Below are 23,459 nucleotides of genomic sequence, written 5' to 3' on the forward strand. Positions count from 1 at the left end.
CTGAAACTAATAAAATAGCTAGTGAGCCATTTGGGTCAATAGCCTCAGATATTCACATGGATGGATCCGTACAACTGACCTTGTGCTGGTAGCCAATTTTTTACTGGTGCCATTTAACCGCTTTTACCTAAAAGTAGACTATGAGTACAGAACAGAAAATTACTTTATATTGTCAGCTGTAAAAACGGGTACAAAGTATTCTCCTGGCAGACACAAACAGATGCATCGTGATCCAAAATGTCCAGGATTAGACCAAACCCCTTTTTATACCTAATAAAAAGTCAGGTATGGAACAATGAAAACTGTAAAAGTAAAAAAAATGCCAAAGCAGTAAAACGACTATAACCCAGAATTGACTAATCCATGTAGACATTACAATGTGTCCTTTCTCTGTGTCACAGCTTTCTCAATTATTGTTTTCTGCACATTTCTCTGTGCAGGCTGTTGGGGTTAAACTTTTCTCATTGTTTTTGCAGGATGAACTGGACTTGACCGACAAGAATAGAGAGGCCATGTTTGCGCTGCCCGATGAGAAGAAATGGCAGATCTACTGCAGCAAGAAGAAGGTGAGCTAGCCTGTGTTTTGTACTTTATCCTACATCAGCTCTGATCCTCTGGCTGGCCTTCTGTTGACTGGCTGCCTGAAGCCACAGTTTAGAACCAAACGTCAACCTTCAGTGAAGGGGGCGGGGGAAAGCATCCCCTAACGGCCCACATTTCTGCTTCCAATTTCTTCTTTGACGTAAACATGTGCACGTATTGCAGTATTGTTTTAGGGTGCGATTGTTTTTGAAACCTGCGGTGGGATTGCGGCAGGACCGAAAAGTCCATTTGTGCTGTCGTTGTTGAGCAAGCATTTTACTGAAACTGCTAAGGAATTGTGATGATACCATCAGAACTGGAGAGTGTTTTCTTTCGCCCTCTCTTCAACCCTCGTCCTTGCAGGAAAACATCCTAATTGTCTTCGATCCGTTTCTCCACAAGACCTCTGGTCCGAGTTTGTGGTTGAACATCCAAAGCATTATGCTTGTAGTACGATGACAATTCTTTATCAGCCTTCTCGCTCATACGTAAATGTCTATTGTGTCTCTCGGCTTATTTGCTCTTGGAAAGTTTCTACTTTCCAAGGCTTAGCTTGGATTGGTGGGGTATGTTCTGACAACCTTTCGTAATAATAAGTAAACCCATACATTGTTTTTTTTTGGGGGGGGGGAGCTTGCATTGGCACACGTTTGTGAGCACCTGCATGTGTTCCGACCTGGAATGGGTTTCAGTATATTAAACAAAAGGGAGCAGCAGGGTTGAGGGATGTTTAGAGGGATGTCAAGGCGAAGATGGAAACTGGAGTGTGAGCAGGAGAAATACACAAGAAAAATACAGTCTAACTTTTATTGCATTATGATAAGCTGCTGTGCCTTTGGATGCTCTGTGCTTCATCAAAGAGGATTGGATTCTTGGCCGAATTCGCAGCTGCAAACCCACAGTACAGTTCAATAAAACTTCTGTATCAGTTATTGAGTAACTCACTAAGGCAAACCACAGACTTTTATGAGGACTGTCTGGGCTGTAGCACAAGGTAGTGGAAACAAAGTTTTGGCAGCAGCCTGGGCACTTTGGATCTCTGTGAGTCTAAGCCGGGTTCATAGCTAGGATATATTAGTTTGTCATTCCACCTCCATCTCTCCCAGTCAGAAATCATTTCCTCTGCAAACTTTTGTGTCCAGGCCAGAAAACGAAGAGCTAAACCAGGGTAACAGTGAACAGCGGAAAGCCGGAGGAAAATCCAAACAAATCCCTCATTCGTGGAGAGAGCCGTTGCACTGAAGAATGAGAGGGAGAGACGCAAAACAAAACAAAACAAAACAAAACAAAAAAAAAACTGGGTGCAATATCAGATAATAATCTGCGTTGTGTATGTGTGTGCAGCCAGGGTGATATGAACGTTGCCCTCACATGCGCAGCCTCAGACAGGCATGAAAAATTAAAACGCACATTCACCAGAAAGGAAAATTAAGCGATACAGGTTGTGCAGAAACAACACATACGGGCGCCACACAGTAAAGCTTTATGTTGCACAGAGTGAACACATGACAGCAATTTGAATGGGGAGCAACGTTTCCCTCGAACCGTCCTGCTAAAAGTGAACACTGGTTGTCTTGTTTGCCTCAGTGAAGCGACGGCTCCAGTTGTTGCAGTTAAGACTATTCTTTGAGGTAGGAACAAAGAAAATCTATCATTATCCCGCTGCCAAGCAAACTGCACAACACATTTACTGTAAAACTATTAACGCATTTCAGTTTCCTTTCGGCATATTCTCGTGAACTCCACAAATAGGAATTTAATTTGCAATATCAAAATATCTATGTCTTAAGAAACCCTTCCAAATGCATTTTGTTGGAGCTGCGAAGATATTCCAACAGATCTCCTGATTAGAAATGTTTGTGCACTTGCTTATAGTGTTAGTTATCCACTTAGCCAGTAATTTTCTAAACTTCTGTTAATTCAAATCAAGCATTTTAGTTGAACTTTAGTCCAAAATTAGAGTGAGGAATTAAAATAGGACACTGAAAGCTCAGAAGGAACAAGGTGACTTTGCTGTGCTTCATTCAGCCTTCCTGTCATCTTTTTTTTTTTTTGTTGTTGTTTTTTTGTTTTTTGCTTTTCTGTTTCTTTACACTCTCCTGCAGCCTGAGTGAACAATAGACATGTCTCAACACATTGTAGCTTCTTACATCTCTGTGCTTCCTCTAAATTTATCCATTCCATTTATTCGGTATTGACTACCTGTGAGTCATCTTTACTCAGTAAATAACTTTCACACAGAATATTGTGGTTGTTGGTGGCATTTAAACGGATCAAGCTTAAAATTGACTGATTCTCATCACCTGAAGATTTTCCAGTCCATTGCTAATTCTTTCCTTGTCTCAAAAACTAGTCAGTTAGTTTGTCCAAGCTATTCAATGCTGATTTTATGAGCAGATATCCATTCACGGGAATTGTTTCCAAACCAGACTTCCTCCAGCATCTTGTGACAGGGAAGGTTTGTTTGGTTTGTAACATGATTGCAAACAGCTAAACCATAAATTAGTCAGTAATTCTAACTTGTGAGCACAATCACACAAACCTAATTTCGGTCCATAAACCTGTGGAGTGAATGAATCATTTGCTTTAGCGTTTAGAAAGCTTAATTAATCTAAATCAAGTTGCTGTATGGCTAAACCGCAAAAAGTTTTTAGCACTTACAGCAATAGTGACAAATTGTGAGACTGGAAAACGTCAAATATTAAATATAAACATGTAAATAATGAAGATTTACAGTAAATGGCTGTATTGACCATTTGTCTTGCCAAAGCCAACACACCATCTCACATCTCTGCCATAACCAGAGGGTTTCACTGTAATTAATGGTTGCACACCTCTCTCATGTTGATACAGAAATGGCATCAGTTTAGCTTTTACATGAGAGTATCCCATTCGTGCCTGTGAGGGTGCGTGCTTGTTTTTGCATGACTTGCATCAAGAGTCGCCTGCAGGTAGAGAACACGATGTAACGTCTAATAGCTCTTTATAATGGTCCACTGCTGGAAGCCAAACAGGGTCTCCTGATTTTCATTAGTCGCGCTGCACTGACACACAAACACACACTTGTGTTTTCAGGCCACGATCACAGAGCGAGTCCCTGACCAAGCTACAACCCCGTTCCTAAAACCTTAGGGGTGGTTTAAAACCTTAAATAATTCAATGAAAAGCAGCTAAAAATATGAAGCTATGTTTTTAATATCTAAAAAATTACATTTTCTGTATGATATCAGAAACATAGTGTACAATGTTGCATAAGAGACAAACTTAAATGCTTCCCAAAATTTAAAAACAAACTTTCTATTTGTCTGGAAGAGCAGATAATTTCATTCATTATCTGAAATTGATGAAATTATACTGGAATTGTCTGGAAGAGCAGATAATTTCATTATCTGCTCTTCCAGTTATTTTAAGCCAAGCCCATGTAATGAGGCTATAAATTGTTTTAATCCTTTAATCAAAATGGTGCCATAGTGACTGGCGTTATATTGCTGCAGGCAGTTCCTGGACAATCTGATATTTAGTAGAAATAGTTAGAGAGGGTCATCAGATGCAATCTACAGACACAGTAACCTGCTAGTTAGGTAGGTGGTGGGATGTGGGTTTGTTGGAAAAAAAAGTCTTGTCGTGCGTCTGTCAGAAATGTGAAACATATGCATGTTGCATTGGACGAAGGTTGGAACTAGTGTTTACATGAGTACACTTGCACTGCAAAGGTTTAGGGTTGCTCATAATAGCCCACACCCTTGTAGAATTATTTTTGTTATACACCAGATGCCCTTAGATCTTGATATCGGAGTCTTTTCATCACCCTGTGTCAAACTGCTTCCCAATTAATTTCCATCACACAGATTACAAATTTACTGCTCCATTAATAGGCTCATGCTGAGGTCTTTTCATCCACAATAAATCCATTTCCAACCATATGCGTGTTGAATCATTCAGTCTGCTGAACCTGGCAGGCTTTGAAGTAGCTTTATGGTCACTTCTAATCTAAGAGAATAAAATCGTTCCAGGACTCCATTCTGCTTCTGTCCAGACCAACAAGAGGCGCTCCCACACCCGGTGTGTATTATTGGGTCATCACTTTCAAACCTAATGTCTAATTTGAACTCATATTTTTGTCAGGCAGCACAGGCAGATAATGTTTTTGGATAAATGTGGTTGTAATACACATTTTTTTTTGTGTGTGTGTGTGTGGGTGTGTGTGCAAATTGTAGAGAGAGAGGTTCTAAAAAATGTTCCCAATTTCCTTTCAATTTCCTGCATACGGCCCTGATCCTACATCTCAAATACCGATCAGGAATGGCATTACATAACACAATCTGACTGTTATTACAGCGTGGACCGAACCTGGAAAATCACTGAAAATTGTCGCTGATAATGTCTCTAACTATTGAGCATGTGGGCTTCATCTTGTCACTCACTGTGATTCGTGGCAAAACAATCTGCTTCAAAAAAAAAAAAAACTTTAACTTTTTCTATCTGTAAAAACAAAAAGGAAAAAAGAAAAATCTAAGTGTTATGCTTAACAAAATCTTTAGAGATTCAATATCCTGTCTGTTCCCAAGCTGTTAGGGTGACCTTGGAAAGTTGGTGGTCCTCATCATCCACAGGCGGGACCATATTGTGATTGTGGAGACATTTTGTGTTAAGAATTTAGAAAAATATTTACATTTCACTTTAATTAGGAATGGAAGGCATTTGACTTTGTTTTGTAATCAATATGATGAGTTAATCTAATTTATAACTGAATATCATAGCAAAATTGAGTATAGTTTATTTTTCCTATAAAGACGAGTAGTAACTTATTTCATTAAAATGATTGCTGTCCTTTTCTCTCAGTTTCCCTAAAAGTGTCTTTTGAGTCCAGAGATTTTGTTTGTGCTTCTTAGTCGGAGAATGACAGTACTAGTGAGCCATACCATTTATTCCACAATCAGTTCTTTTGTTCATCTCGTCTTTTCTAATTTAGGTTAAAAATACAGGGCTGTGACATTAACAGTTTCATATTATATAATCTATCCCCAATGTAGACTTTAAGCTGTTTACTTTTCTATGTCATCTGTTTAGATTAGACTTCAATATGAGTGCATGTAATATCAGAACTGCTTGGATGCAATATTTGGTAGAGTACCTTCAAATTCTGTATGTCCGCTTATCTTTGGCCATTTGGCTTGTCTCGGCTTAGCCTTGCCTCCCACACCAGATATTGATTTCAGTGACCAAGATGCTAAGGCTCACAGAGGAGACATCATCATGACGATAAAGAAAGAAAAGAGTGAAGCAAATTATGTTTGACTGGTTTTTGTTATTTCATTGTTGAGCGGTGACATTGTAGGTTTTTCCTGATATCGCACATCCTTCATTTGGGTCAAGACAGCCACAGCACAAGCGACTTTGAATGCATGATGATTCGTGAAAAACAAAACTAAAACCATCAGCTCAGATTTCCAAGAAAATAACTTTTGTTTCCTCCAGGAAAAACCAGACTGGTGCATCAAGTTTTGAATTAATGGAGGTTCGCTTGGTGCATGTTGCTTCTTGTTCGTGTCTTTATTAATATTAAGGAGCTCTATTGAGGGTTTTAGAGTTAGCTGCAGTGTTTGGACAACTCTGAGCATTTAAATGGCATCATTGTCAGAAAAGGCTTTGCTTATTCTTAACAAAACAATATCTGTCTGATTTCTCTCTTTGCTCTTCCTCTTTCATTTTGTCAGAACTTTAAGACTCTTCCTGAAGGTCCTCACTTTACCTCTGAAATCCCCTCTGGGCCTCTCTGAGAACATTGGATCAGAATCTAAGGCCATGACTCCAATCCCGTGGCAAAACCGGAGCACTCTTGGGACATGTTAGTGTATCTCTCAGAGTTAATGTAGAGTTTCTGTTCCTTTATACAACTGAACGACCAATTGTGCGTGGTTGGCTTCCAAAGCTGGAAATCTTAACAGTTGTAAAGAAACATTTGTTTGAGTATGTGCTTCTTTAGAGGTGTCTGGGGCATTATATTATTTCTTTGTAATTTCCTCACTTGCTGGTCATCATCTAAAAGCGAGACTATTTCCTACAGTGAGGCAAACTGTAAAATCTTTCCACATTTCAAAGCACCTTTTTGTTCGGTGCTACCAGCTGAGTAGTTGGAATTTCACCTCCTGTTGCTCCTGAAGTTGTGACTTGAAAGCTGTATGTGCACCAGATTCTTCCAGGCTGTGAGCTCAATTATTTGTCAGCGAAACCTCTGAGGGGGGCTCAGAATGTTTAAGACAGCTTGTTACATGACAGCGGGGAAGCTGGAGTATGTAATTTCATCTTTTCTTTCAACAGGTGCCCTTGCAAACACAATAGCCTGCCAAACAGACAAAGAAATATGCCTGGATGTTGGCGTTAGCCAGGTATTCGGGTCTTTGGGGGCGGAATATTTTCCTCACCAGATGGTTGTAATAAGTGAGACACCTTGCAGATATATATACTTGATATGCTGTTGGGGATTCCTGTCTTTCTTTGCTGTGTCGCACACTGTAAATCACATTTAACGTCGGCCGACATAAGGAATGTGTGGTCATGGTGTGTAATTGTTGCAGCAGAGTGACGGGGTCGACCCCAAACTGCTGCAGCCTAACGCGTGACCAAAAACACTTTCTGCTTGTGAAGGAAGATCAGCTGCACTTCACTTCTCAGCTTCAGCTGTTTTTAGAAACGGCTGAAGGCATGGCTTTTACAGGCACTGTCTGACATTAAACCAGATGAAGCTCGCTCTGTTTCCAGTCACTTGGGATTAAAGCAAGTTTTAGAATATTGAAGAAGAACTTCTTTAAAAGTTAAAATTCAGAAGTTTTTGGGATTGCAGTGCCTTCAATTAATTTGGAAAAAAAAACATTTTTGATGGCATAGATGATGTTGTGGCTTCATGAGCTTCTTATAGATTAATTTATAACATTTGAATAAAGTAGAGGCAAACTTATTTTAACATTTTGACCACTCTGAACAGTTCTTTCCCCCCAATTGGTCCAGAACTTTGGTGCTGGTGTGAATACACTCAAGCGAATTTTGCCGTAGATCAAACAACCGGACTAAGACCCAGTTTTTCCAGTGGTCTCAGTCCACTTCCACAAATTGTGCTATGATTAGCTTCCGATGTGAAAGCAGATATACGACAGAAAATGTACGTCTTTTTGGATTTTACTACCATCATTGCTGGGTAAAAATGAGGCCTTCAGTCTTATTAAGGCTACTACTGCATGATCTGGTTGAACTGAAGTCACACCTGATCATCTACAGTTTTTTGCTTACTGTTACCAGCTGTGGCTCCCAGAGCTTCTTGTCTCATTCATCTTGCAGCTCTCATTTTCTGAGAAAATGAGAAATTATCCATAGTGAAACCAGTGTTACATGAGCCGCTCTTGAAATTCAAAATGTTATTTCTGTTGTAATAACAGCTTAGATGTGCACAACAAAAATTAAACTTATCTCAATCTTAAAGTTAATTTTTTCCAGGTCTGTGCTCTGTTCCGTTCCCATCACTTCTGTTGAATGCGAGCGATGATTGTTGCCCGTTTCTTTGTTTACAAATTATAGTCCATTTGAAAAATCTAATTTGTGTGCAAACCACACCAAGCGAAAAAAAAAAAAAAAAAAAAAAACTAAACAAGCATACTAGGACCTTTCTGGTGCTCATACCTCATAAAAAAAAAAAGAAATAAAATAACGATGAAAAAACAAAACAGCACAGATTTGGTTCATCCAAATGTCACTTTCAGATGGGTGAATAGTTTCATGTTTATCTTTTCAAACGGGTATAAACTCTGTGGGGTAATAAGACAAGTTCTGTGTCCAAGAGACACAAAAATATGTCACACAAAATACATCATGAAGGTATTGATTTATGCTGGTAATAAAGTGTCATCCACACTGAAACAAGTCTTGTATAACCGCGGGCTGAAAGGCTGTAGAGTGAGGATGAAGCCAATTCCCCAAAAGGAACAAAAAAAAGAAAAAGTCTGTTGTATAATGAGCACATTCATGCATCGACTCTTCTAAGGCTGAAGTTGGCGTGTTGCATTTGTTCCAAACACCGTTCAGTTCTTATCACACAACTTTAATACCTGTCATCAACTGTTATTACTTTCCAGAGTGGTTTGATTGAGCCAGCAACACACAAGAACAGACTCTGCACCATTTCACCACCTAAATATTCCATTACAAGGACCTAAATTAAGGAAATGTGTCGACTGATATGACTAGGACCCTCTCAAACAAACCTTGTCATCCTTTTTAATTTGTTCTGAAACGTGGTGACAATTATACTGTACATGTAGTTGCCAAAACAAATGTTTGGGTGGCTGTAATTTGGCCAAAGGGTCATGGAGGGGCAGTTAGATTGTTAATCTAAACATCAGAATCTGTCTGGCATCGCGTCCTCAGCGTGTCGGCATTGGGAAAGATGGGCCAGCTTTAAAAACACAGGCTTAGCAGCACAGTGAGTTTTATTGTTTTTGTTTCCTTTCAGCCCTTCAGGGTTGAACCAGCTTTCTGGCACCGAGTGCTGGACCTCAGAAACAATGGTCATTACAGGGACTGAAATGTACATTGACTAAACTTGTACAGAGTCCAGGAAAGCTGGAGCCTTTTTCCACAATCAGAGGATTTGCTGATTCTGTTGCTCATTATATGGCCGAACTTAAATCTCCCGTTTTAATGTAGACAATTAAAGGATGTTATGTCTGAGGGAAAATCAATTAAGTGGAATTTCATTCTGGACTTTGACCGACTTGATCAGCAGAAAGGCTAATTTGCTTTAACTGTGTGGTGCTACGTTGCAAATATTGAAGCAGCATGTCATTAATTTTGATTACAGAGTAAATGGATTCTTGCCACAGCATAAACATGCTTTCAGAGTAAATAAAATTGTTAAAGTAGAAATGATTAAATGGACATCCCACCAATTAAACTTTTTCAAATTTTTTACCCAGGTCTCCCTAGAAGGATGCTTGGTAGGTTTTTACTAAAAATACCAAGAGATGGCTGGAGCAAGCTGAAAGTTGGATAGTTTTGTGTGAAGGGAATGTGAGCTTATCAAGTGGTCTGTAAAAGAGTATTAGCACTCAGTAAATGACAAAGCCAGTGGAAAATAAGCTTGTTAGAAAGCTGGAATCAGTCACAGTTCTAGTTTTCTCACTGCATCTAAAGAAAGCACAGATTTGTTTGCAAAGTCTCGATGTCCCTATTAGGAATACGATCTATGGAATTGAGTGCTTTGTAAGAGTAATAATACTGCTTGAGAGTTTTTACATTTTGTCTCATAAACTTCAATGTGTTTTACTTGGATTCAATCATGTGAATAGTTTTGTCTACAGCTTTGCTTTATCCCTGATCTTCTTAATTTCCCTTTGTCCTCGTGATGCTGCTTGATCCAGTTTTCTGAAGTTTTTGCCGAACAGCACAGGTGAACTTCTGCTTAACTTATAAAGATATTTGGTGTCCCTGGATTTCACTGAAGAGTAGTAGATTCAAAGATACTGATCGCATATGCAGGACTCAATTGTTGGAAATGTATTATTTATATATATAAAAAAGGACAAATGCAGATTAACATTTAGCGCTATTTTCCTCTATCATATAAAAAAAAAAAGAAAAATGCTTTAAATATGGAAAATGAAGGAACATTTTAAGTGGTAAAATAAATTTTTTTTAGCTTGAATTAATGTGACTATTTCCACAATTTTTGGAATATTAGTCTTTATTTTATAGTCTTTATTAGCTTCTTTTCGTTTATTACTCGAAAAGCAGCACCACGTTAAAGAATAAAATGCTAATAAAACATGGATTAGCAAATACAAATAAAAATGAAATCCTTTTCCTGTTACTCATTTCCATCTTTTAATAAACCTCTCTAATAGCTGACAAGGCTCGTTACTTTAGTGCGGAAGACAAGCCGGCTTATGAGCTAATCCTTGAGTTTACAAACAATGACTTACTGTATGCATTGTTCTGATTGTGATAGAAACTTCTGACTGTGATCTGTGCTGAGACAACAAATGTTTTAATATGATCTGTTTATTTTCCTGTTATTTCATCACGGCTGAACTGTAACATACAAAAACTTAATTCTGTTTCTTTGTGTTTAGGAGCAAGAAGACCCCAACAAGCTGGCTACCAGCTGGCCCGACTACTACATAGATCGCATCAACTCCATGGCCGCTGTAAGTTTCTGTCCTTTTTGTTTCGATTGTTTTTTTTGTTTTTTCCTATTTAAATTTGCACATACAGTCCTGTTCAAAACAAAGTAACTCTGCTTTCAAATGTTGCGTATCAGAACATAACGAGTTGATCTCCATTGGCTTGTAAAACAATGTAATTCGCAACAGGGACATTGAAAACCGTTTCTAGTCTTCACAGTTCCTGCTCAGTTTCTGCTAAAAAATTACAATACACCTTACTTCACCCCCTAAACAAGCTTCATCTCTGACTATAAAATTTATTGGAAATTAAATAGCAAATATTGACACAATCGCGTCTCCACGTATGTCAAGCACGGTGGTGAAGGTATGATGACTGTAGGCCTGTCACAGGATCTGGTCACCCAATTTAGTTAATCCAGAGCTTATTTTCAGACTAAACTGTTCAGGAGTGAAATTTGAGTAGCTGTGAGAGAACAGAATTAAGGGGTGGCCCAGTCAAAGTCCAGACCTCAACAAAGGTCTAAATGAGCTGAAAAACCATTGGGAAGAAGTGGACCAAAAATGTTACCACTGTCTATTATAGTATAGTATATTTTAGGGTGTACTTTTGTTTTACCCTAACTTTACATTCTTTTTAAAATACCTCACTTAATTTAAGCTCTCTCCTCTCAAGAGGTCACTGCTCTCTCAGCCATTCTTTCTCAGACATCTCTCAGGGTGAATTTTTTATCGTGTCCCTGCTGACTGCAGATTGCACTCACATGACCACATTCCTTCTCTTTGACCCCCGCATTCACACACGCGCACACACACACACCCACCCCTTCACACACACACACGCATGCACACACTGTGATGACAAACAGACCATTTAGACACTCAGCAGTTCAGTAAGTGGGCATAACTGTCAGCGACCCAGAGTCAAGATGACAGTATACACTATTTTCCAGCCAGTATAGCAGCCAGTGAAAACAGCTTGACACCATAACAAATTTCTCTTCTGCGGCGAGTTCATTGTCGTTTAACATGCGCCTTTCTGGGGAAGTTGTGTTTTTTGATTCAGTGACCAGTTTGTGCTGTTGACCTCTCCCCCAGAGTCCTTATGTGGACGACATGTTGGCTCCAAAAATGTTTGGGAGTCATAAAACATGATATTTTAGGAGGCTGACATGTAAGCAGGAACTTTATAGATGAGCAATGTTAATCACAATCTGTCCACATTATACTTAGCTTGAGATTTGTTTCTTTATTCATGCGAGTCTTTCCAAGTTGTAGATCAGACGACTGTCTCGATATGATACATGCAAATCAATATGAGCAGTCAGACAAAACATAATGAAATAATGTTGATTGTCATAAAGTTATTTTGCATCCCTATAGATTTATTTTGTTTTTCTCACAATTATTTTAGGCCATCAAATGTTATTTTAGGTTAGACAAAAGTAACCTGCGTAGATTTTAAAAAAAAAAGTTTTATCAGATGGTAATAGTTCATTATGTAAATTGGGGAAAAAAAGCCAAACCAACCTGTCACTATGTGGAAAAGAATTAGTCCCCCTTAATAAAATCAGGAATTAACAATTTCACTTTTAGAAAGTTTTCAATTTTACTTGCCACACCAAAGTTTGATTACACATTTAGATATCACTTAAATAGAACTTGTCTGACAACATGAAGTAGGCTGAAAGATCTCAAAAAGCAACATAAGAACTGTCATTGACATCTGTCTGGAAGGGGTAACAAATCTATTTCTAGTACTCTTTCCATATAATCACAGTAAGTGACTTCATTCACAAATGAATAAAATACAAAACGGTGAGCAGCATGCACAGTGTTGCTTACCAGCGTCGGCATGTGAATGTGTGTGTGAATTGGTGAAATAACTGAATGATGTCTAAAGTGCTCTGTAATCCTCTTGACTTGATAGAGCGCTATACAAGGTCTGGCAATTTACGATTCGTAATTTAAAAAAAGAAGAAAGAAACCAGGTAAAATGAGCATAAATGGAGAGAACCACAGTGGAAACAACTATTAACCAAATGAAACACAAAGGCCTGTCCCACATTTTCCATAAACATCCTAATGATTCCCATGACTTTTGTGAAAGAAATTCTGTGGAGTGACAAAACGCAATTGGAGCTCAAGCAGACTCACCTCATGTAGGAGGACACTGATCCAAAGCAGACCAGCACCTCCACCTCTGAATGGCTCTAAAAAGGCCATTAGTATGTAAGCATCTTAATTTATATGGCACCATGCACAGGTCAAAAACCACAATGCAATATAACAATGACTGCATATACCTTAAAACAAACAAATAAATCAAAAACAAAGGAGGTTAAAGAAAAAAAATAAAACGGCAGTTAAAAAAATTTAGACAAATCATACAATCCCAAAAGTAGTTAAAAGTCATCCTGAATAAATCGGACTTCAGCTGCTTCTGAGAAAAGCTCAGGTTATTATTAGATTATTATAGTCTAACATTAAAATGCATGTGATCAAAAACATAATACGGTGAAACAAAAGCAAAAACAGACATCTGTAAGTAAACAGTTACTTTTTTGGGCAATAATTTTTTTTTTCTCATAGAAGCAAGCAGCAACAGCTTTTGTTTCGTTTTGGGTTTTGAGACCACTAAAGGTTCACATGGCGAACATACAGGCAAAACGAGATTCTATATTTCCATTACTTCAGTCTCAAAATCTGGGTGAACAGTTTTTACTGTCTGAGTAAGGCAGCACCCAGCCTTTCACAAACAGCATCACACTGTAAGCCGAGCTCAGAGAAAACTCTGATTTGTAAGCTGCCAAGAGCTGAAAAATCCACCAGCACTGCAGCAGCGCCTGCTGTGCCATTAGGTGTCAGACACACTGTCATCAAACTCCCTGTCAGTGATATGTTTCAGCCTTTCCTTTTTTTAGTACATTTGCTACAAACCGATTTGTCCAGATCGTTCGTGGAAAGCCTGCTTCAATATACGTGGAACTCTTTAAACCAATAAGTCCACTTTCTGCTACTTGTTTGTCTCTTATTGTTTTAGTGCCGTGAACTCCTAAATTGAGACCAGATTTTCCTCCATAAAAATATGGATAGAAAACGATAAACAAAACCTCTGAAGACGTGACTCTCAAATCGATTTAAATCAATTTTCAGTGACCTCACTTAAAGAGAGTCAATCCATGCCAAAAAACGGTCAATGGATCCTGGACGAGGTCCCGATTATTGTAACGCCCCACAGGCTTGGTCGTAACAGTGTCAGTTTAAGTAATTACTTTAATATCAGGGGGAGGATTTAGACATTGGAAGCAACCAGTTATAAAATTCTCAGACATAATCTAGCTTGCATTAGGGAGATTCCAATACTATGATTCTATTCAGGTATTTCTAAAATTGAACAAACACTCTTTTGTTCATCTCCCTCCTTTTGGCTCCAATATTCATCTTTCCATCTTCCAAAACGTTTTTCATCCTTATTTGCAACCCTCCTTGTTCTCGATGCCGGAGCTCCTGAGTTCATCCACACTGCAGATCCATGACTTCATGTCTTGGCAAGTAATTGAGCTCACCGGGGACAGACCTTCTACAGTAGCTGAGTTATTGGATGATTTCACTTTGGCTCCGTCGGCCTGAGAGTCTGTTTCATGACCTACATCTTGACATTCATTCATAAAGTCACGTCGGAGCTCAAAGGTTGTTTGCTGGCCGTACAGTTATAGCCCAAATGTGCTTGCTGTCCTGACGTTACTAACCTGATGATGGAGTAAGCTTTCCCAAAAAAAAAATAAAAAGGATTAAAAGCTTCTAACCTGAGATTAAGCAAGTCACTCAGCCATGACATGGCAGCAACTTAATAAGCCCAAACATCAGGTATCAAATTATTTATTGTGTATTAAATCAACTGCTTAACTGATATCGCCTCATCTTATAAACTGTTGTTATTTGACCATCAGATAAAGCTGTCAGCTAAAACTACGGTTTTCCCTGAGATATGTTTTAACGCAGTGGATATTTATTTCAGTTTTGGTTTTTGTTACCATTTCAACAAGAGCCACAGCAGTAATCCTGTAGAATTACACAACTTTTTTGATAGAAGTGATTTAAAATGACCTTGGAAAACCATATCTTAAACCTTTTTGAGCAAAATAGCTAGTTGGAATAAGCCGAAGCTGCTTCTCTGTAACACTGGAAGATTGTTCCAAATTCAAAAATCATGCAAAAAAAATTAAAAATGCTGCTTCTCCATGTTTAGTTCTGACTCTCGGAATGTAGAATAGTCTTGAACCACAAGACCTGATTAGAAACAACAAAATCTTTAATGTCTTGTGGTCCTACATCACTTAGCAACTTGCAAACTAACAGAAGTATTTTAAATGTATTCAACTGTTGGCTATAGTGACATCTACTGGCACAAGTTATGATTCGCAAACAACTGAATTACCTTAATCTATGACGGGATTATGATTACTCTGCAAAAGCAGCATCCTTATTTTAATGGCTGTTGTGTGATTTCAATACCAGCAGATCACTTTAAATATTATGAAGTGATCATTAAAACCAAATATATGAATTCTGAAATCAAACTATCACTCGCAAATTTTAATATAGCGTAAAATCTTTTAGGCTTTAATGATAATGATGATAAATGATAATTCTCAACATTCTGAAACCTCAAATCAACACCATGAATAAAAAACAAAAGATGTTGGAGCTATTTTTTTTTTTAATGCCTAAGAAATAATTTTTACTTGTTTGATTAACCTAATACTTTGTCTATTGCTTCATCTTTATTTAAACACATTAATGTGTGTTCTTTTTCCCCTCCCTCTTAGTATTAAAGCCATATTTTTAATTGGCATGCCAGTGACTCACATGGTCTACATTAGTCTTTAGAGCAGCAGCACCAATCCGGCTGGTAACAATGCACTGATGATCAGCTCTAAGGCAATGTTCTGGCTCTGGGCTGCATTTCCTATAATAAATACTCAGGGAAGTACCATCTGCTGGTTTACCAACAGGCTGTAATGGTATCCTTGTGTGGATGTTGGCCACAGGTATGAATGAGCTTACAAATAACAGATGTAAGGAAGAAGCTGTTGGCTAGACTCTGACATCGAGAGTTGGCTAAGAGAACTGCCTCTTCAGGGCTTCTGGACTGTCTGCAGTTGAGACTAAGTCAATTTGATAAATGTTTTGACTGTAGCATTTTTCGATTAAGCACTAACTCTGCTGTACAAAGTTGCCGAGCAGTCAAACTTACAGTTAAGCCTTAGTTGACTATAAGAGTTACACGCTGTAGGTTTTGCGAAGCCAACTTCAACTCGGATACCCTGTTGAAGGACCAGAAAAGAAGACATCTTTTCAGAGTTGGCAGATCTGACTCAAAGTGCTGAAATAAACTCAGGTCGACCACTTTGGCAGTGAGCAGCCACGGAAAACGCCCGGAGAGGCTAAACAGAAGCCGTGACTAATGGGAGCACAGCTGCTCTTTGATGTTACTGACGAAACCTTTTAAGTGATGCAGAGATGCATTAACACAAACACTGGTTTGAGTGTTTTTTATTATTTGCCCTGTTTGTTGTAAGTTTGATTAGAGCCAGTTGTCTGCATAACTTCTGTTGACATGGTGTTCGGTTTCTCTTGAAAGAAAAGTTACTGAAAGAAGGGGAACATACAACGGTTTTTAAGTGATTGTGCCTGTGGGTGACAAGATATTAACTTGATACTATTTCTTATGAAGTAAGTTTAAGTTGTTGTTGTGGGCTATGGATATGATGGTGAAAACATGACAAACTGTATCAGTGTACAAGACTTTAAATTACAAGTAAAAAAGTAAAAAGTTTTTTTTTATGTTTCTCTTTATGCAGTAACATTACATAAAGAGTAATAAAGACTGCTCATCAATCTGGCCGACAACGCTCTGTTACAAAAGAGTAAAAGAGCGTAGTCTGTTACACTGTGGTAGGGTTCTGGGCATTTCTGTGGAAAGTGTGGAAAATAAGATATGAATCATTTACAAGCCCTGTAAGGATGGACTGCAGTTGGCAAACCATTAGATGTTACAGCGGTAATGTTAGCATCTACTTTGTAGCTTCATAACTAAAAGTATACTTGATTTTCTCTGGACTGCATTTGATCATCTCTGGTTCAAAATCTTTATTACTCGGACTGATCAAATCTGAACTTGACAAGAATTCTTTGAAACGGCTTGTGATTTATGAAATCTCCAAGGCCTGTTCACATTTTTGCAAAATATATTTTTTCTTTCTGTTTCCACCTCCCATCTTGATGTAGGCATAGATTTTGGTGGGAAAAAAACCCCTACCAATTTGAAAAAATTGTTTTGAAATTGTAGATTTTTTTATTTATTTTTATTTTTTTTAACTCTCCCTGTGGAGAGTAAAAAATCATTTTGATCATTTCCTGGTAAACATACCAGGAAATGATCAAAATGATGCAATAATATAAGAACCTCTAAGATATGAAAATCTCTGACTAAACCAAAAATAATTCCGGGCTAAATTATCGTCAAAGATTTTAAGAAAAGATTTTAATGTATAGTCAATGTAAAACATCCCATTTTGGCACCGTTTGGTATCCAAAATAGACACGGATGAGATGACAAAAACTGCAAAATGATGAAGGGATGAACAGAAATATCACCAGCGATTTTGAACTGGATCCACAATGATCTGAATTCCTTGTTATATTTGCAGATGCAGACATTGTTTGCCTTCGATGAGGAAGAAATGGAAATGCGGAACAAGGTGGTGGAAGATCTGAAGACGGCACTCCGAACCCAGCCAATGAGGTATGTCCCTCCTGTGGTGTTTTCCTGGGCTGCAGAGAGTCCAGGGCTCTGCATTGCATGGCTCTCAGTCAAGTCACGCATTCCTGCCATTTGACTTGTTGAGGTAATATCCCACAAACTAATTACGACTAATAATGTAACATACTACTGGAAAGATTTGCTTTACAATAATAGCGCCTCTTGTCATTTGGAATTATCCCCACTTAATTACTTCCAACTGAAATGCAACCAATTAGAGGTATTTTTAGCACCGCAGTTTAGCTTTTCCCTTCCCTGACTTGGCCTTCGGCAGCTCTTAGGCCTCACACATCAACACAATGAGCCATTTGAGGACATCAGACATCCCACTAGTGCAAACTGCTCTCCTCTTGAAATCTGCGACACCCTTACATCCGTATACGTCAGCCATTCGTAAGACGTGGGGGGTCTGAATCAAAGTGGGCCTGTTGATTTTATTTTATTTTTATGCCATTGGGAGATATAAAGTGGGTTTTGTGTTTATAGGCCAAGTGAACATAAACGTTGTTGGGTGTGTGTTCCAAATGCACATGGGCCCATTTGCTCTTTTTTTTTTGTTCCAGTCCTTGAGATGAATTTTGATCTAAAATGGCACCTTGTGCATCAGTGGTGACAAACTCCAGCCCTCAGCTCTTGAATGGGTACCTTGTCCACACCTGACTCAGATGCAAAAATGACCGAAGTACAGAAACAAGTTCTACAGAAACCTGTTTCAGACATACTTATTTGATGAATGTATGCTGGGACAGAGATAAATTTAAAAGTTGAAGGACACTGGCCCTGCCTGGTGATTCCCTACATTTGCTTGTTATTTTCACATCCCTTCTCAATCATTTTTTGTCATTCTTTGTCTCAGCTTCTTGGACCTCCTTTCTTCTTTTCTGTCGTCTTTGCAGTTATTTCCACTTCTCTCAGCTATGTGCAGGTAATGGGAAGCAGCCGTGCTGATGAGGCTGTCTGCTCTGCACATGTGTCCGCATGCGTTGTTTGTTTACCAGCCTAATGAAATAACCGGCGACAGATGCTGGCAAATCATCAGCCGTCTTTTATCTCAAAATGTCATTAAGTCGGCCTGTTTGTCATCTAAGCAGTCAGTCTGTCTTTGACCATTTTGTGTTTTGCTCTGTTGATGACGCTTAGAGATGGACCGATTGAGGTTTTGAAGTCAGAATGGTCAATTTTGTTTAAAGTGCAATTTACACAAATTCTTGCTCATTTGTGTAAATTGCACTTATTTGAACGATTAAGCTTAACATTGTGGTAAAAGTACAATCTTTTGCAAGTTGCCCCTTTTGTATTAAATAGTCTTAAGGGGCACTTCAATGGGGAAAATACCCTTACCACAACCAATCTCACTGCCTCCCACAGTATATCAGTCTATCTTTGATGTTTTTCTTGGAGTGACTTATTTGCTGTCCTCTTTAATAGTAGACCAGCTTTGAGAGGCCTCAGCCTCAATGTGTGAGCAGAAACACTCACACCTGCCAACTGCCATTCCTGAGCAGGATTGTCTTCATGGCAGCTCAGTCTATTAGTTGAAAGAAAATCGCCACGTCTTGGTCTTTCAAATGTCCCCTAAAGCTTTCTTCACAGCAATTTAAACTCTTTTTTTAATAATTGATTTTGTCTCAGTCTTGCTGGCGGCAGTATTCTGTAAATTGTTTTCCATTCAAAGCGTTGATGGTGGCTTGTCGTTTGATTGAGTTTATCATGTCTTATCACTTATTAGCACAAATAGTTTAAACTCCCACTCTCATTGTTTGCAGCCTCTCTGTTGTTTCAATTGATTCAAAATTGATCAGCTACCCTGTCCTTGCTATCTCTGACCCATGATCTGACAATAAAGGTATTGAGATGCAGATCACTAAAACAGTTGTGGGTTTCGTGATGACAGTGATTTTATTAACTTTACAGGTTTTTGGACAAGAAATGTATTTTTAAGACTACATTACAAGCAGAGCATCGTCGTGTGACGGTAATCCCTTTTTCGTTTTGTTTTCCCAACATCTTTACTCTTGTTCCTGCTTCTCCTTCAAGTGTTTGTTTGTGTTTAATTCAGATAATTTACTTCATCAAACTGTAACGGCTCAATGAGCACTCTTTAGTGATGCACCTGCACCGGTGCTGTTCTTCTCAGGATGAGTTATGGCCCATTAACCCGCACATGTTTCTCACTACTGTAAACCTGATGTGGGTTCCAGGTGCCTCCCACAGAATATGGATGTCTGGGGGATTTGTGGGCAGTGAGTTAATATCCAGACTTGGTCAAATTTGAGACACATGAATGTCAAAGGGGGAAAAAAGATGGTTCAGAGCTTAAAGGTCGGCAAGAAATCTGAGCTTGTCGTGAACTTTGTGGATCGTTTCTCTATGCCCTCGGTGAGTCGTCATGCTGTTTTTATGGCCAGCTTTTGTGGGACACGGTTGTCTCTGTCCGTATTCGGCCTTGATTCATGCCTGCCTCAAGTGGCCTCCCTCTCTTTTTTTCCTGGCGTCTTCCCAGAGGCAGCTGGGCCTGGCTGTGAAGAGGGCGCCTTGTTGCCCTCAGCTTGTTTTGCAGGGCCACAGGAGCTAAACACATGCTGGGTATGCACTGTGCCAGGCAGAGGGCACAACAAGAGCACATTGTCAATGATCCATCCGTTGCTGTCACACTCTCACGCAAGATGGTAATTTGTATAGCAAGGTGACATGTATCTCAATTCTTTTTTTTTTTTTTTTTGCATTATGTGCAATTGTAGCTCCTTAATGTACAAATGCCTCCTTTTTTTATTTTTTATTTTTTATTTGTGGAGCCTAAAATTAAAACAGATGCAGTACATTTATCTGAAACGCAAACCTTGAGAAGATACTTTAATATTGTCTAATATGCACCTGTAACTTAAGTAATATTCATAAATAATTTTACCTTTCCACAGGCCAAAAGGCAAATAGATTTGGCCTGTGAATGATTATGGTCAGATTTTCAGCTTGGCTCCAGCAAAATATTGGGAAAGAAAATCACCTCATCAGTGCTTTTTGTATAGTTTGACTGTGCCTGCCAGGCATGCACCAATCAATCATGGACTAAGGGAGCCAGTTTTCACTTGATTAGCTCTGATGAGCGATCCGTAGGTCAAATGAAAAGTAATCAAATGTTAATTATATGTTTTACTCCATTAAATGCATCAGTGTTGAAAACCCCCACTATTCTTGGTTTATCAGCATATCAGTGAGTGATTTTTGCTCTTTTTTGTTGTTGTGGTCTTGAGTTTAGTAATATCGGTTGATGAACATGTGGATTTGCTTGTTTTGGCATTCTCAAGAACAAATTCAGAATCGGCCCGTCAAGAGAAAACTGGAAATCAACTAAAGCCTGTTCAAACTTTGCTCCAACACTTCTTTATCTCAACGTATCAACCCCAAGAAAAGTTGTTTACAGGTGGGGATTTTTTTTTATTCCTCGCAAACTCTTTGGGCAAAAGAACTGACATGATGCTTTGACTTTTGCTTGAGCAAAAGGCAAATGGATTTGGCCTTGAAATACCTTTTATACAGCTGAATGAATACTTAAAAATTCTCTTCATAAGACTGTCTTGGAAAAACGGTGTCTTCATTCAGAGGCTTCTTCCAATTCACTGTAGTAAGGACTGCTTCAGGAAATCTGTCACCACTATCTACAACAACTCTTTGAAGACTTTGAATTAACATGAGTTATAATAACATTTAATTTCCCTTTGGGATCAATAAGATAGTATTGACATGAATTTGACTTAAATGAGTGAGAAGTCCTTTGTTTTCTGGAAAAAAAAGTCAGGTAAGTTAAAACCTTTTTTTTATACTTTACTGAATATTTTGAGTTTTTGCCAATGTAGTTTAAGGTTAAACTATGACCCTTCAGACATTGCTCTCAAGATTCATTCTCAGACGTTTCTCCTTTTTTAGATAAAATCTCTTCATTACTTCTGTTTATGTTTACTGTACTTTATGAGACAACTTGATTCTCATTAAATCATGTGAGCTTTCAGCCTCTTTATTTGACTCAGCTGGTGACCCTTTTTGGCAGGTTGCAGGGACATGTAGTAACAACGTTAAAGATGGAAAAAGCCACGTTTTGCTCCCTCATTAGTCCGTAACTCAGACTTTTCTTTTTAGCCGACGTTGATTAAGAAAATTGGATCTCAACAAATAAAACATAAATACGCCGCTTTGCAGAAATACAAGTGGACCTTGACGAGCCAAAGTAAAGAAAAGTCACGGGGAGGGTTTATTCCGATGCCGCAGTCAATACTTCATGTAATTCATCAAATGTTTTACTCTTTCTGAACAGACAAATATAGGCACACTGAAAATGTTCTCCTTCTGTAAGATCTGTATTGTTTATCATCCATCAAATGGAGCTGGGCCTGTGTATTTACCCACAAAAAGCTAAATCTAAACTCAAACAGGCATGTCAGGGCTGATGGACATATACAAAACATGCAGCCGTGTAGCAGATACACAGTCTGTGTCGCACTTTAATTTATCTTCTAAATATTTCAATATTTGTTGCATGTAATTGTGTCAGCGCTGTTGCATAACTGTTAGCCTCTTGAGTTAAATCCACATCTGTGCTGATATTTGTGGTTCTACTCAAAGCGTCTGTGTGTGCATTCTTGCATCTGAGACACAAAACCCCACAACTGCTGCCATTTAGTTGAAACATTATTGCAGGAGGATAGGGAAACAAAGATTTTTATTTTTTTTCCTTTCAGGTCAGTGAGGCCGTTGTGACCCATAATGCGCCGCAGTGCAAGCAGAGCATCTCGGTGCTTCCCATGACAGCTGTCTGGACATTGTTTTTGCAAATCTCTTCCAGCAGGAATATTGACTTGAGCCCTAGTTCAGTCTCTTCTCCTGCTCCTGAGTCAATAACCCTTTGGAAGTTCTGCTACCAACACAAGCAGAAATTATTATTCAGAACAGTCAGATCTCTTAAAGTCCTGCTTTAACTGGGAGGAAAACCTCTGTTTTCATATATTACGCAATACGTTTCAGAGGGAGAGCAAAGCATTACATCTTTAAAGACTGTTCGAGACGCAGATGTGTTTGCTTCTTTCCGACGTCTGATACCATGTAGTGAAAAGGGAGTTTCAGCGGAAAGCCGAGTGGAGTGCTACGGTCAAATTTTTGGGGTAGATAAAGCTGGAGCTGTTACTAAATATGTGCAGAATAGATGATAAACAAATAGCTTGTACTAGAATCTATTAGTGAGGTTTGATGTGTTATGTAATCACACAAATCACTAACTTCTAAACTTCCTGTGTGACCTTTAGCTTGGTATATTGACAAATATGCAATGTCCTTTCTTGGAGTTTGTTTCACTGTTTTTTTTGTGTGTGAAAGGCCAAAGGTCACACATAATTCTGAGGTGGAAGAAAAATGATGCAGGTTTTCACTCTTTCCAGGTTTTTATTTGTAAAGAGAGTATAAAACTAAAAAAATAATAACAAAAAAAAATAAGAGTTGGTGTCAGTCTGCAGAGTAGACTGACAATTAGACAATTAGATAGTGTGACAATTAGATATCTCTAATTGTCACACTTTGTTTCTCAAAAACAGAGTCAAAATAAGGTAAAAAGTTGGATGTTTGATGGTTGTCTTAATGTTGAATCTTAGCTGGTCAGATATGCCCTCTGTTACTAGAGTACTGGTTTCCAAAAATGGCTTCTTTGCATAAGCCATTTGGCATTTTTCTATACTTAGTGGGTCTGTGTGTTGTGTACACAAGTGTTGTGCATGTAGACTTCTGTATTAGGTAGAAAGCGATCCACACTCTTTGTGTCTGAAGAATCAGAGTATTTATTATGTGTTAAAGAATGTGTGTGTGTGTGTGTGTGTGTGTGTGTGTGTGTGTGT

The 23,459-nt window shown here is 38.6% G+C and overlaps 1 protein-coding gene across 3 annotated transcripts in view; it reads left to right on the forward strand.

The window, feature by feature from the left end:
• Positions 1-23,459, forward strand: part of daam2 (dishevelled associated activator of morphogenesis 2) — a 102,829-nt gene that overhangs the window by 47,220 nt on the left and 32,150 nt on the right. For all 3 annotated transcript variants that reach the window (XM_008399651.2, XM_008399652.2, XM_017302527.1), the window contains 3 exons: positions 477-566; positions 10,704-10,778; positions 17,471-17,565. In XM_008399651.2, coding sequence (XP_008397873.1) covers positions 477-566; positions 10,704-10,778; positions 17,471-17,565 — 260 coding nt within the window. The remainder of the gene's footprint in view (positions 1-476; positions 567-10,703; positions 10,779-17,470; positions 17,566-23,459) is intronic.

The sequence above is a fragment of the Poecilia reticulata genome, linkage group LG22, assembly GCF_000633615.1.
Source record: "Poecilia reticulata strain Guanapo linkage group LG22, Guppy_female_1.0+MT, whole genome shotgun sequence".
Classification (NCBI taxonomy): Eukaryota; Metazoa; Chordata; class Actinopteri; order Cyprinodontiformes; family Poeciliidae; genus Poecilia; species Poecilia reticulata.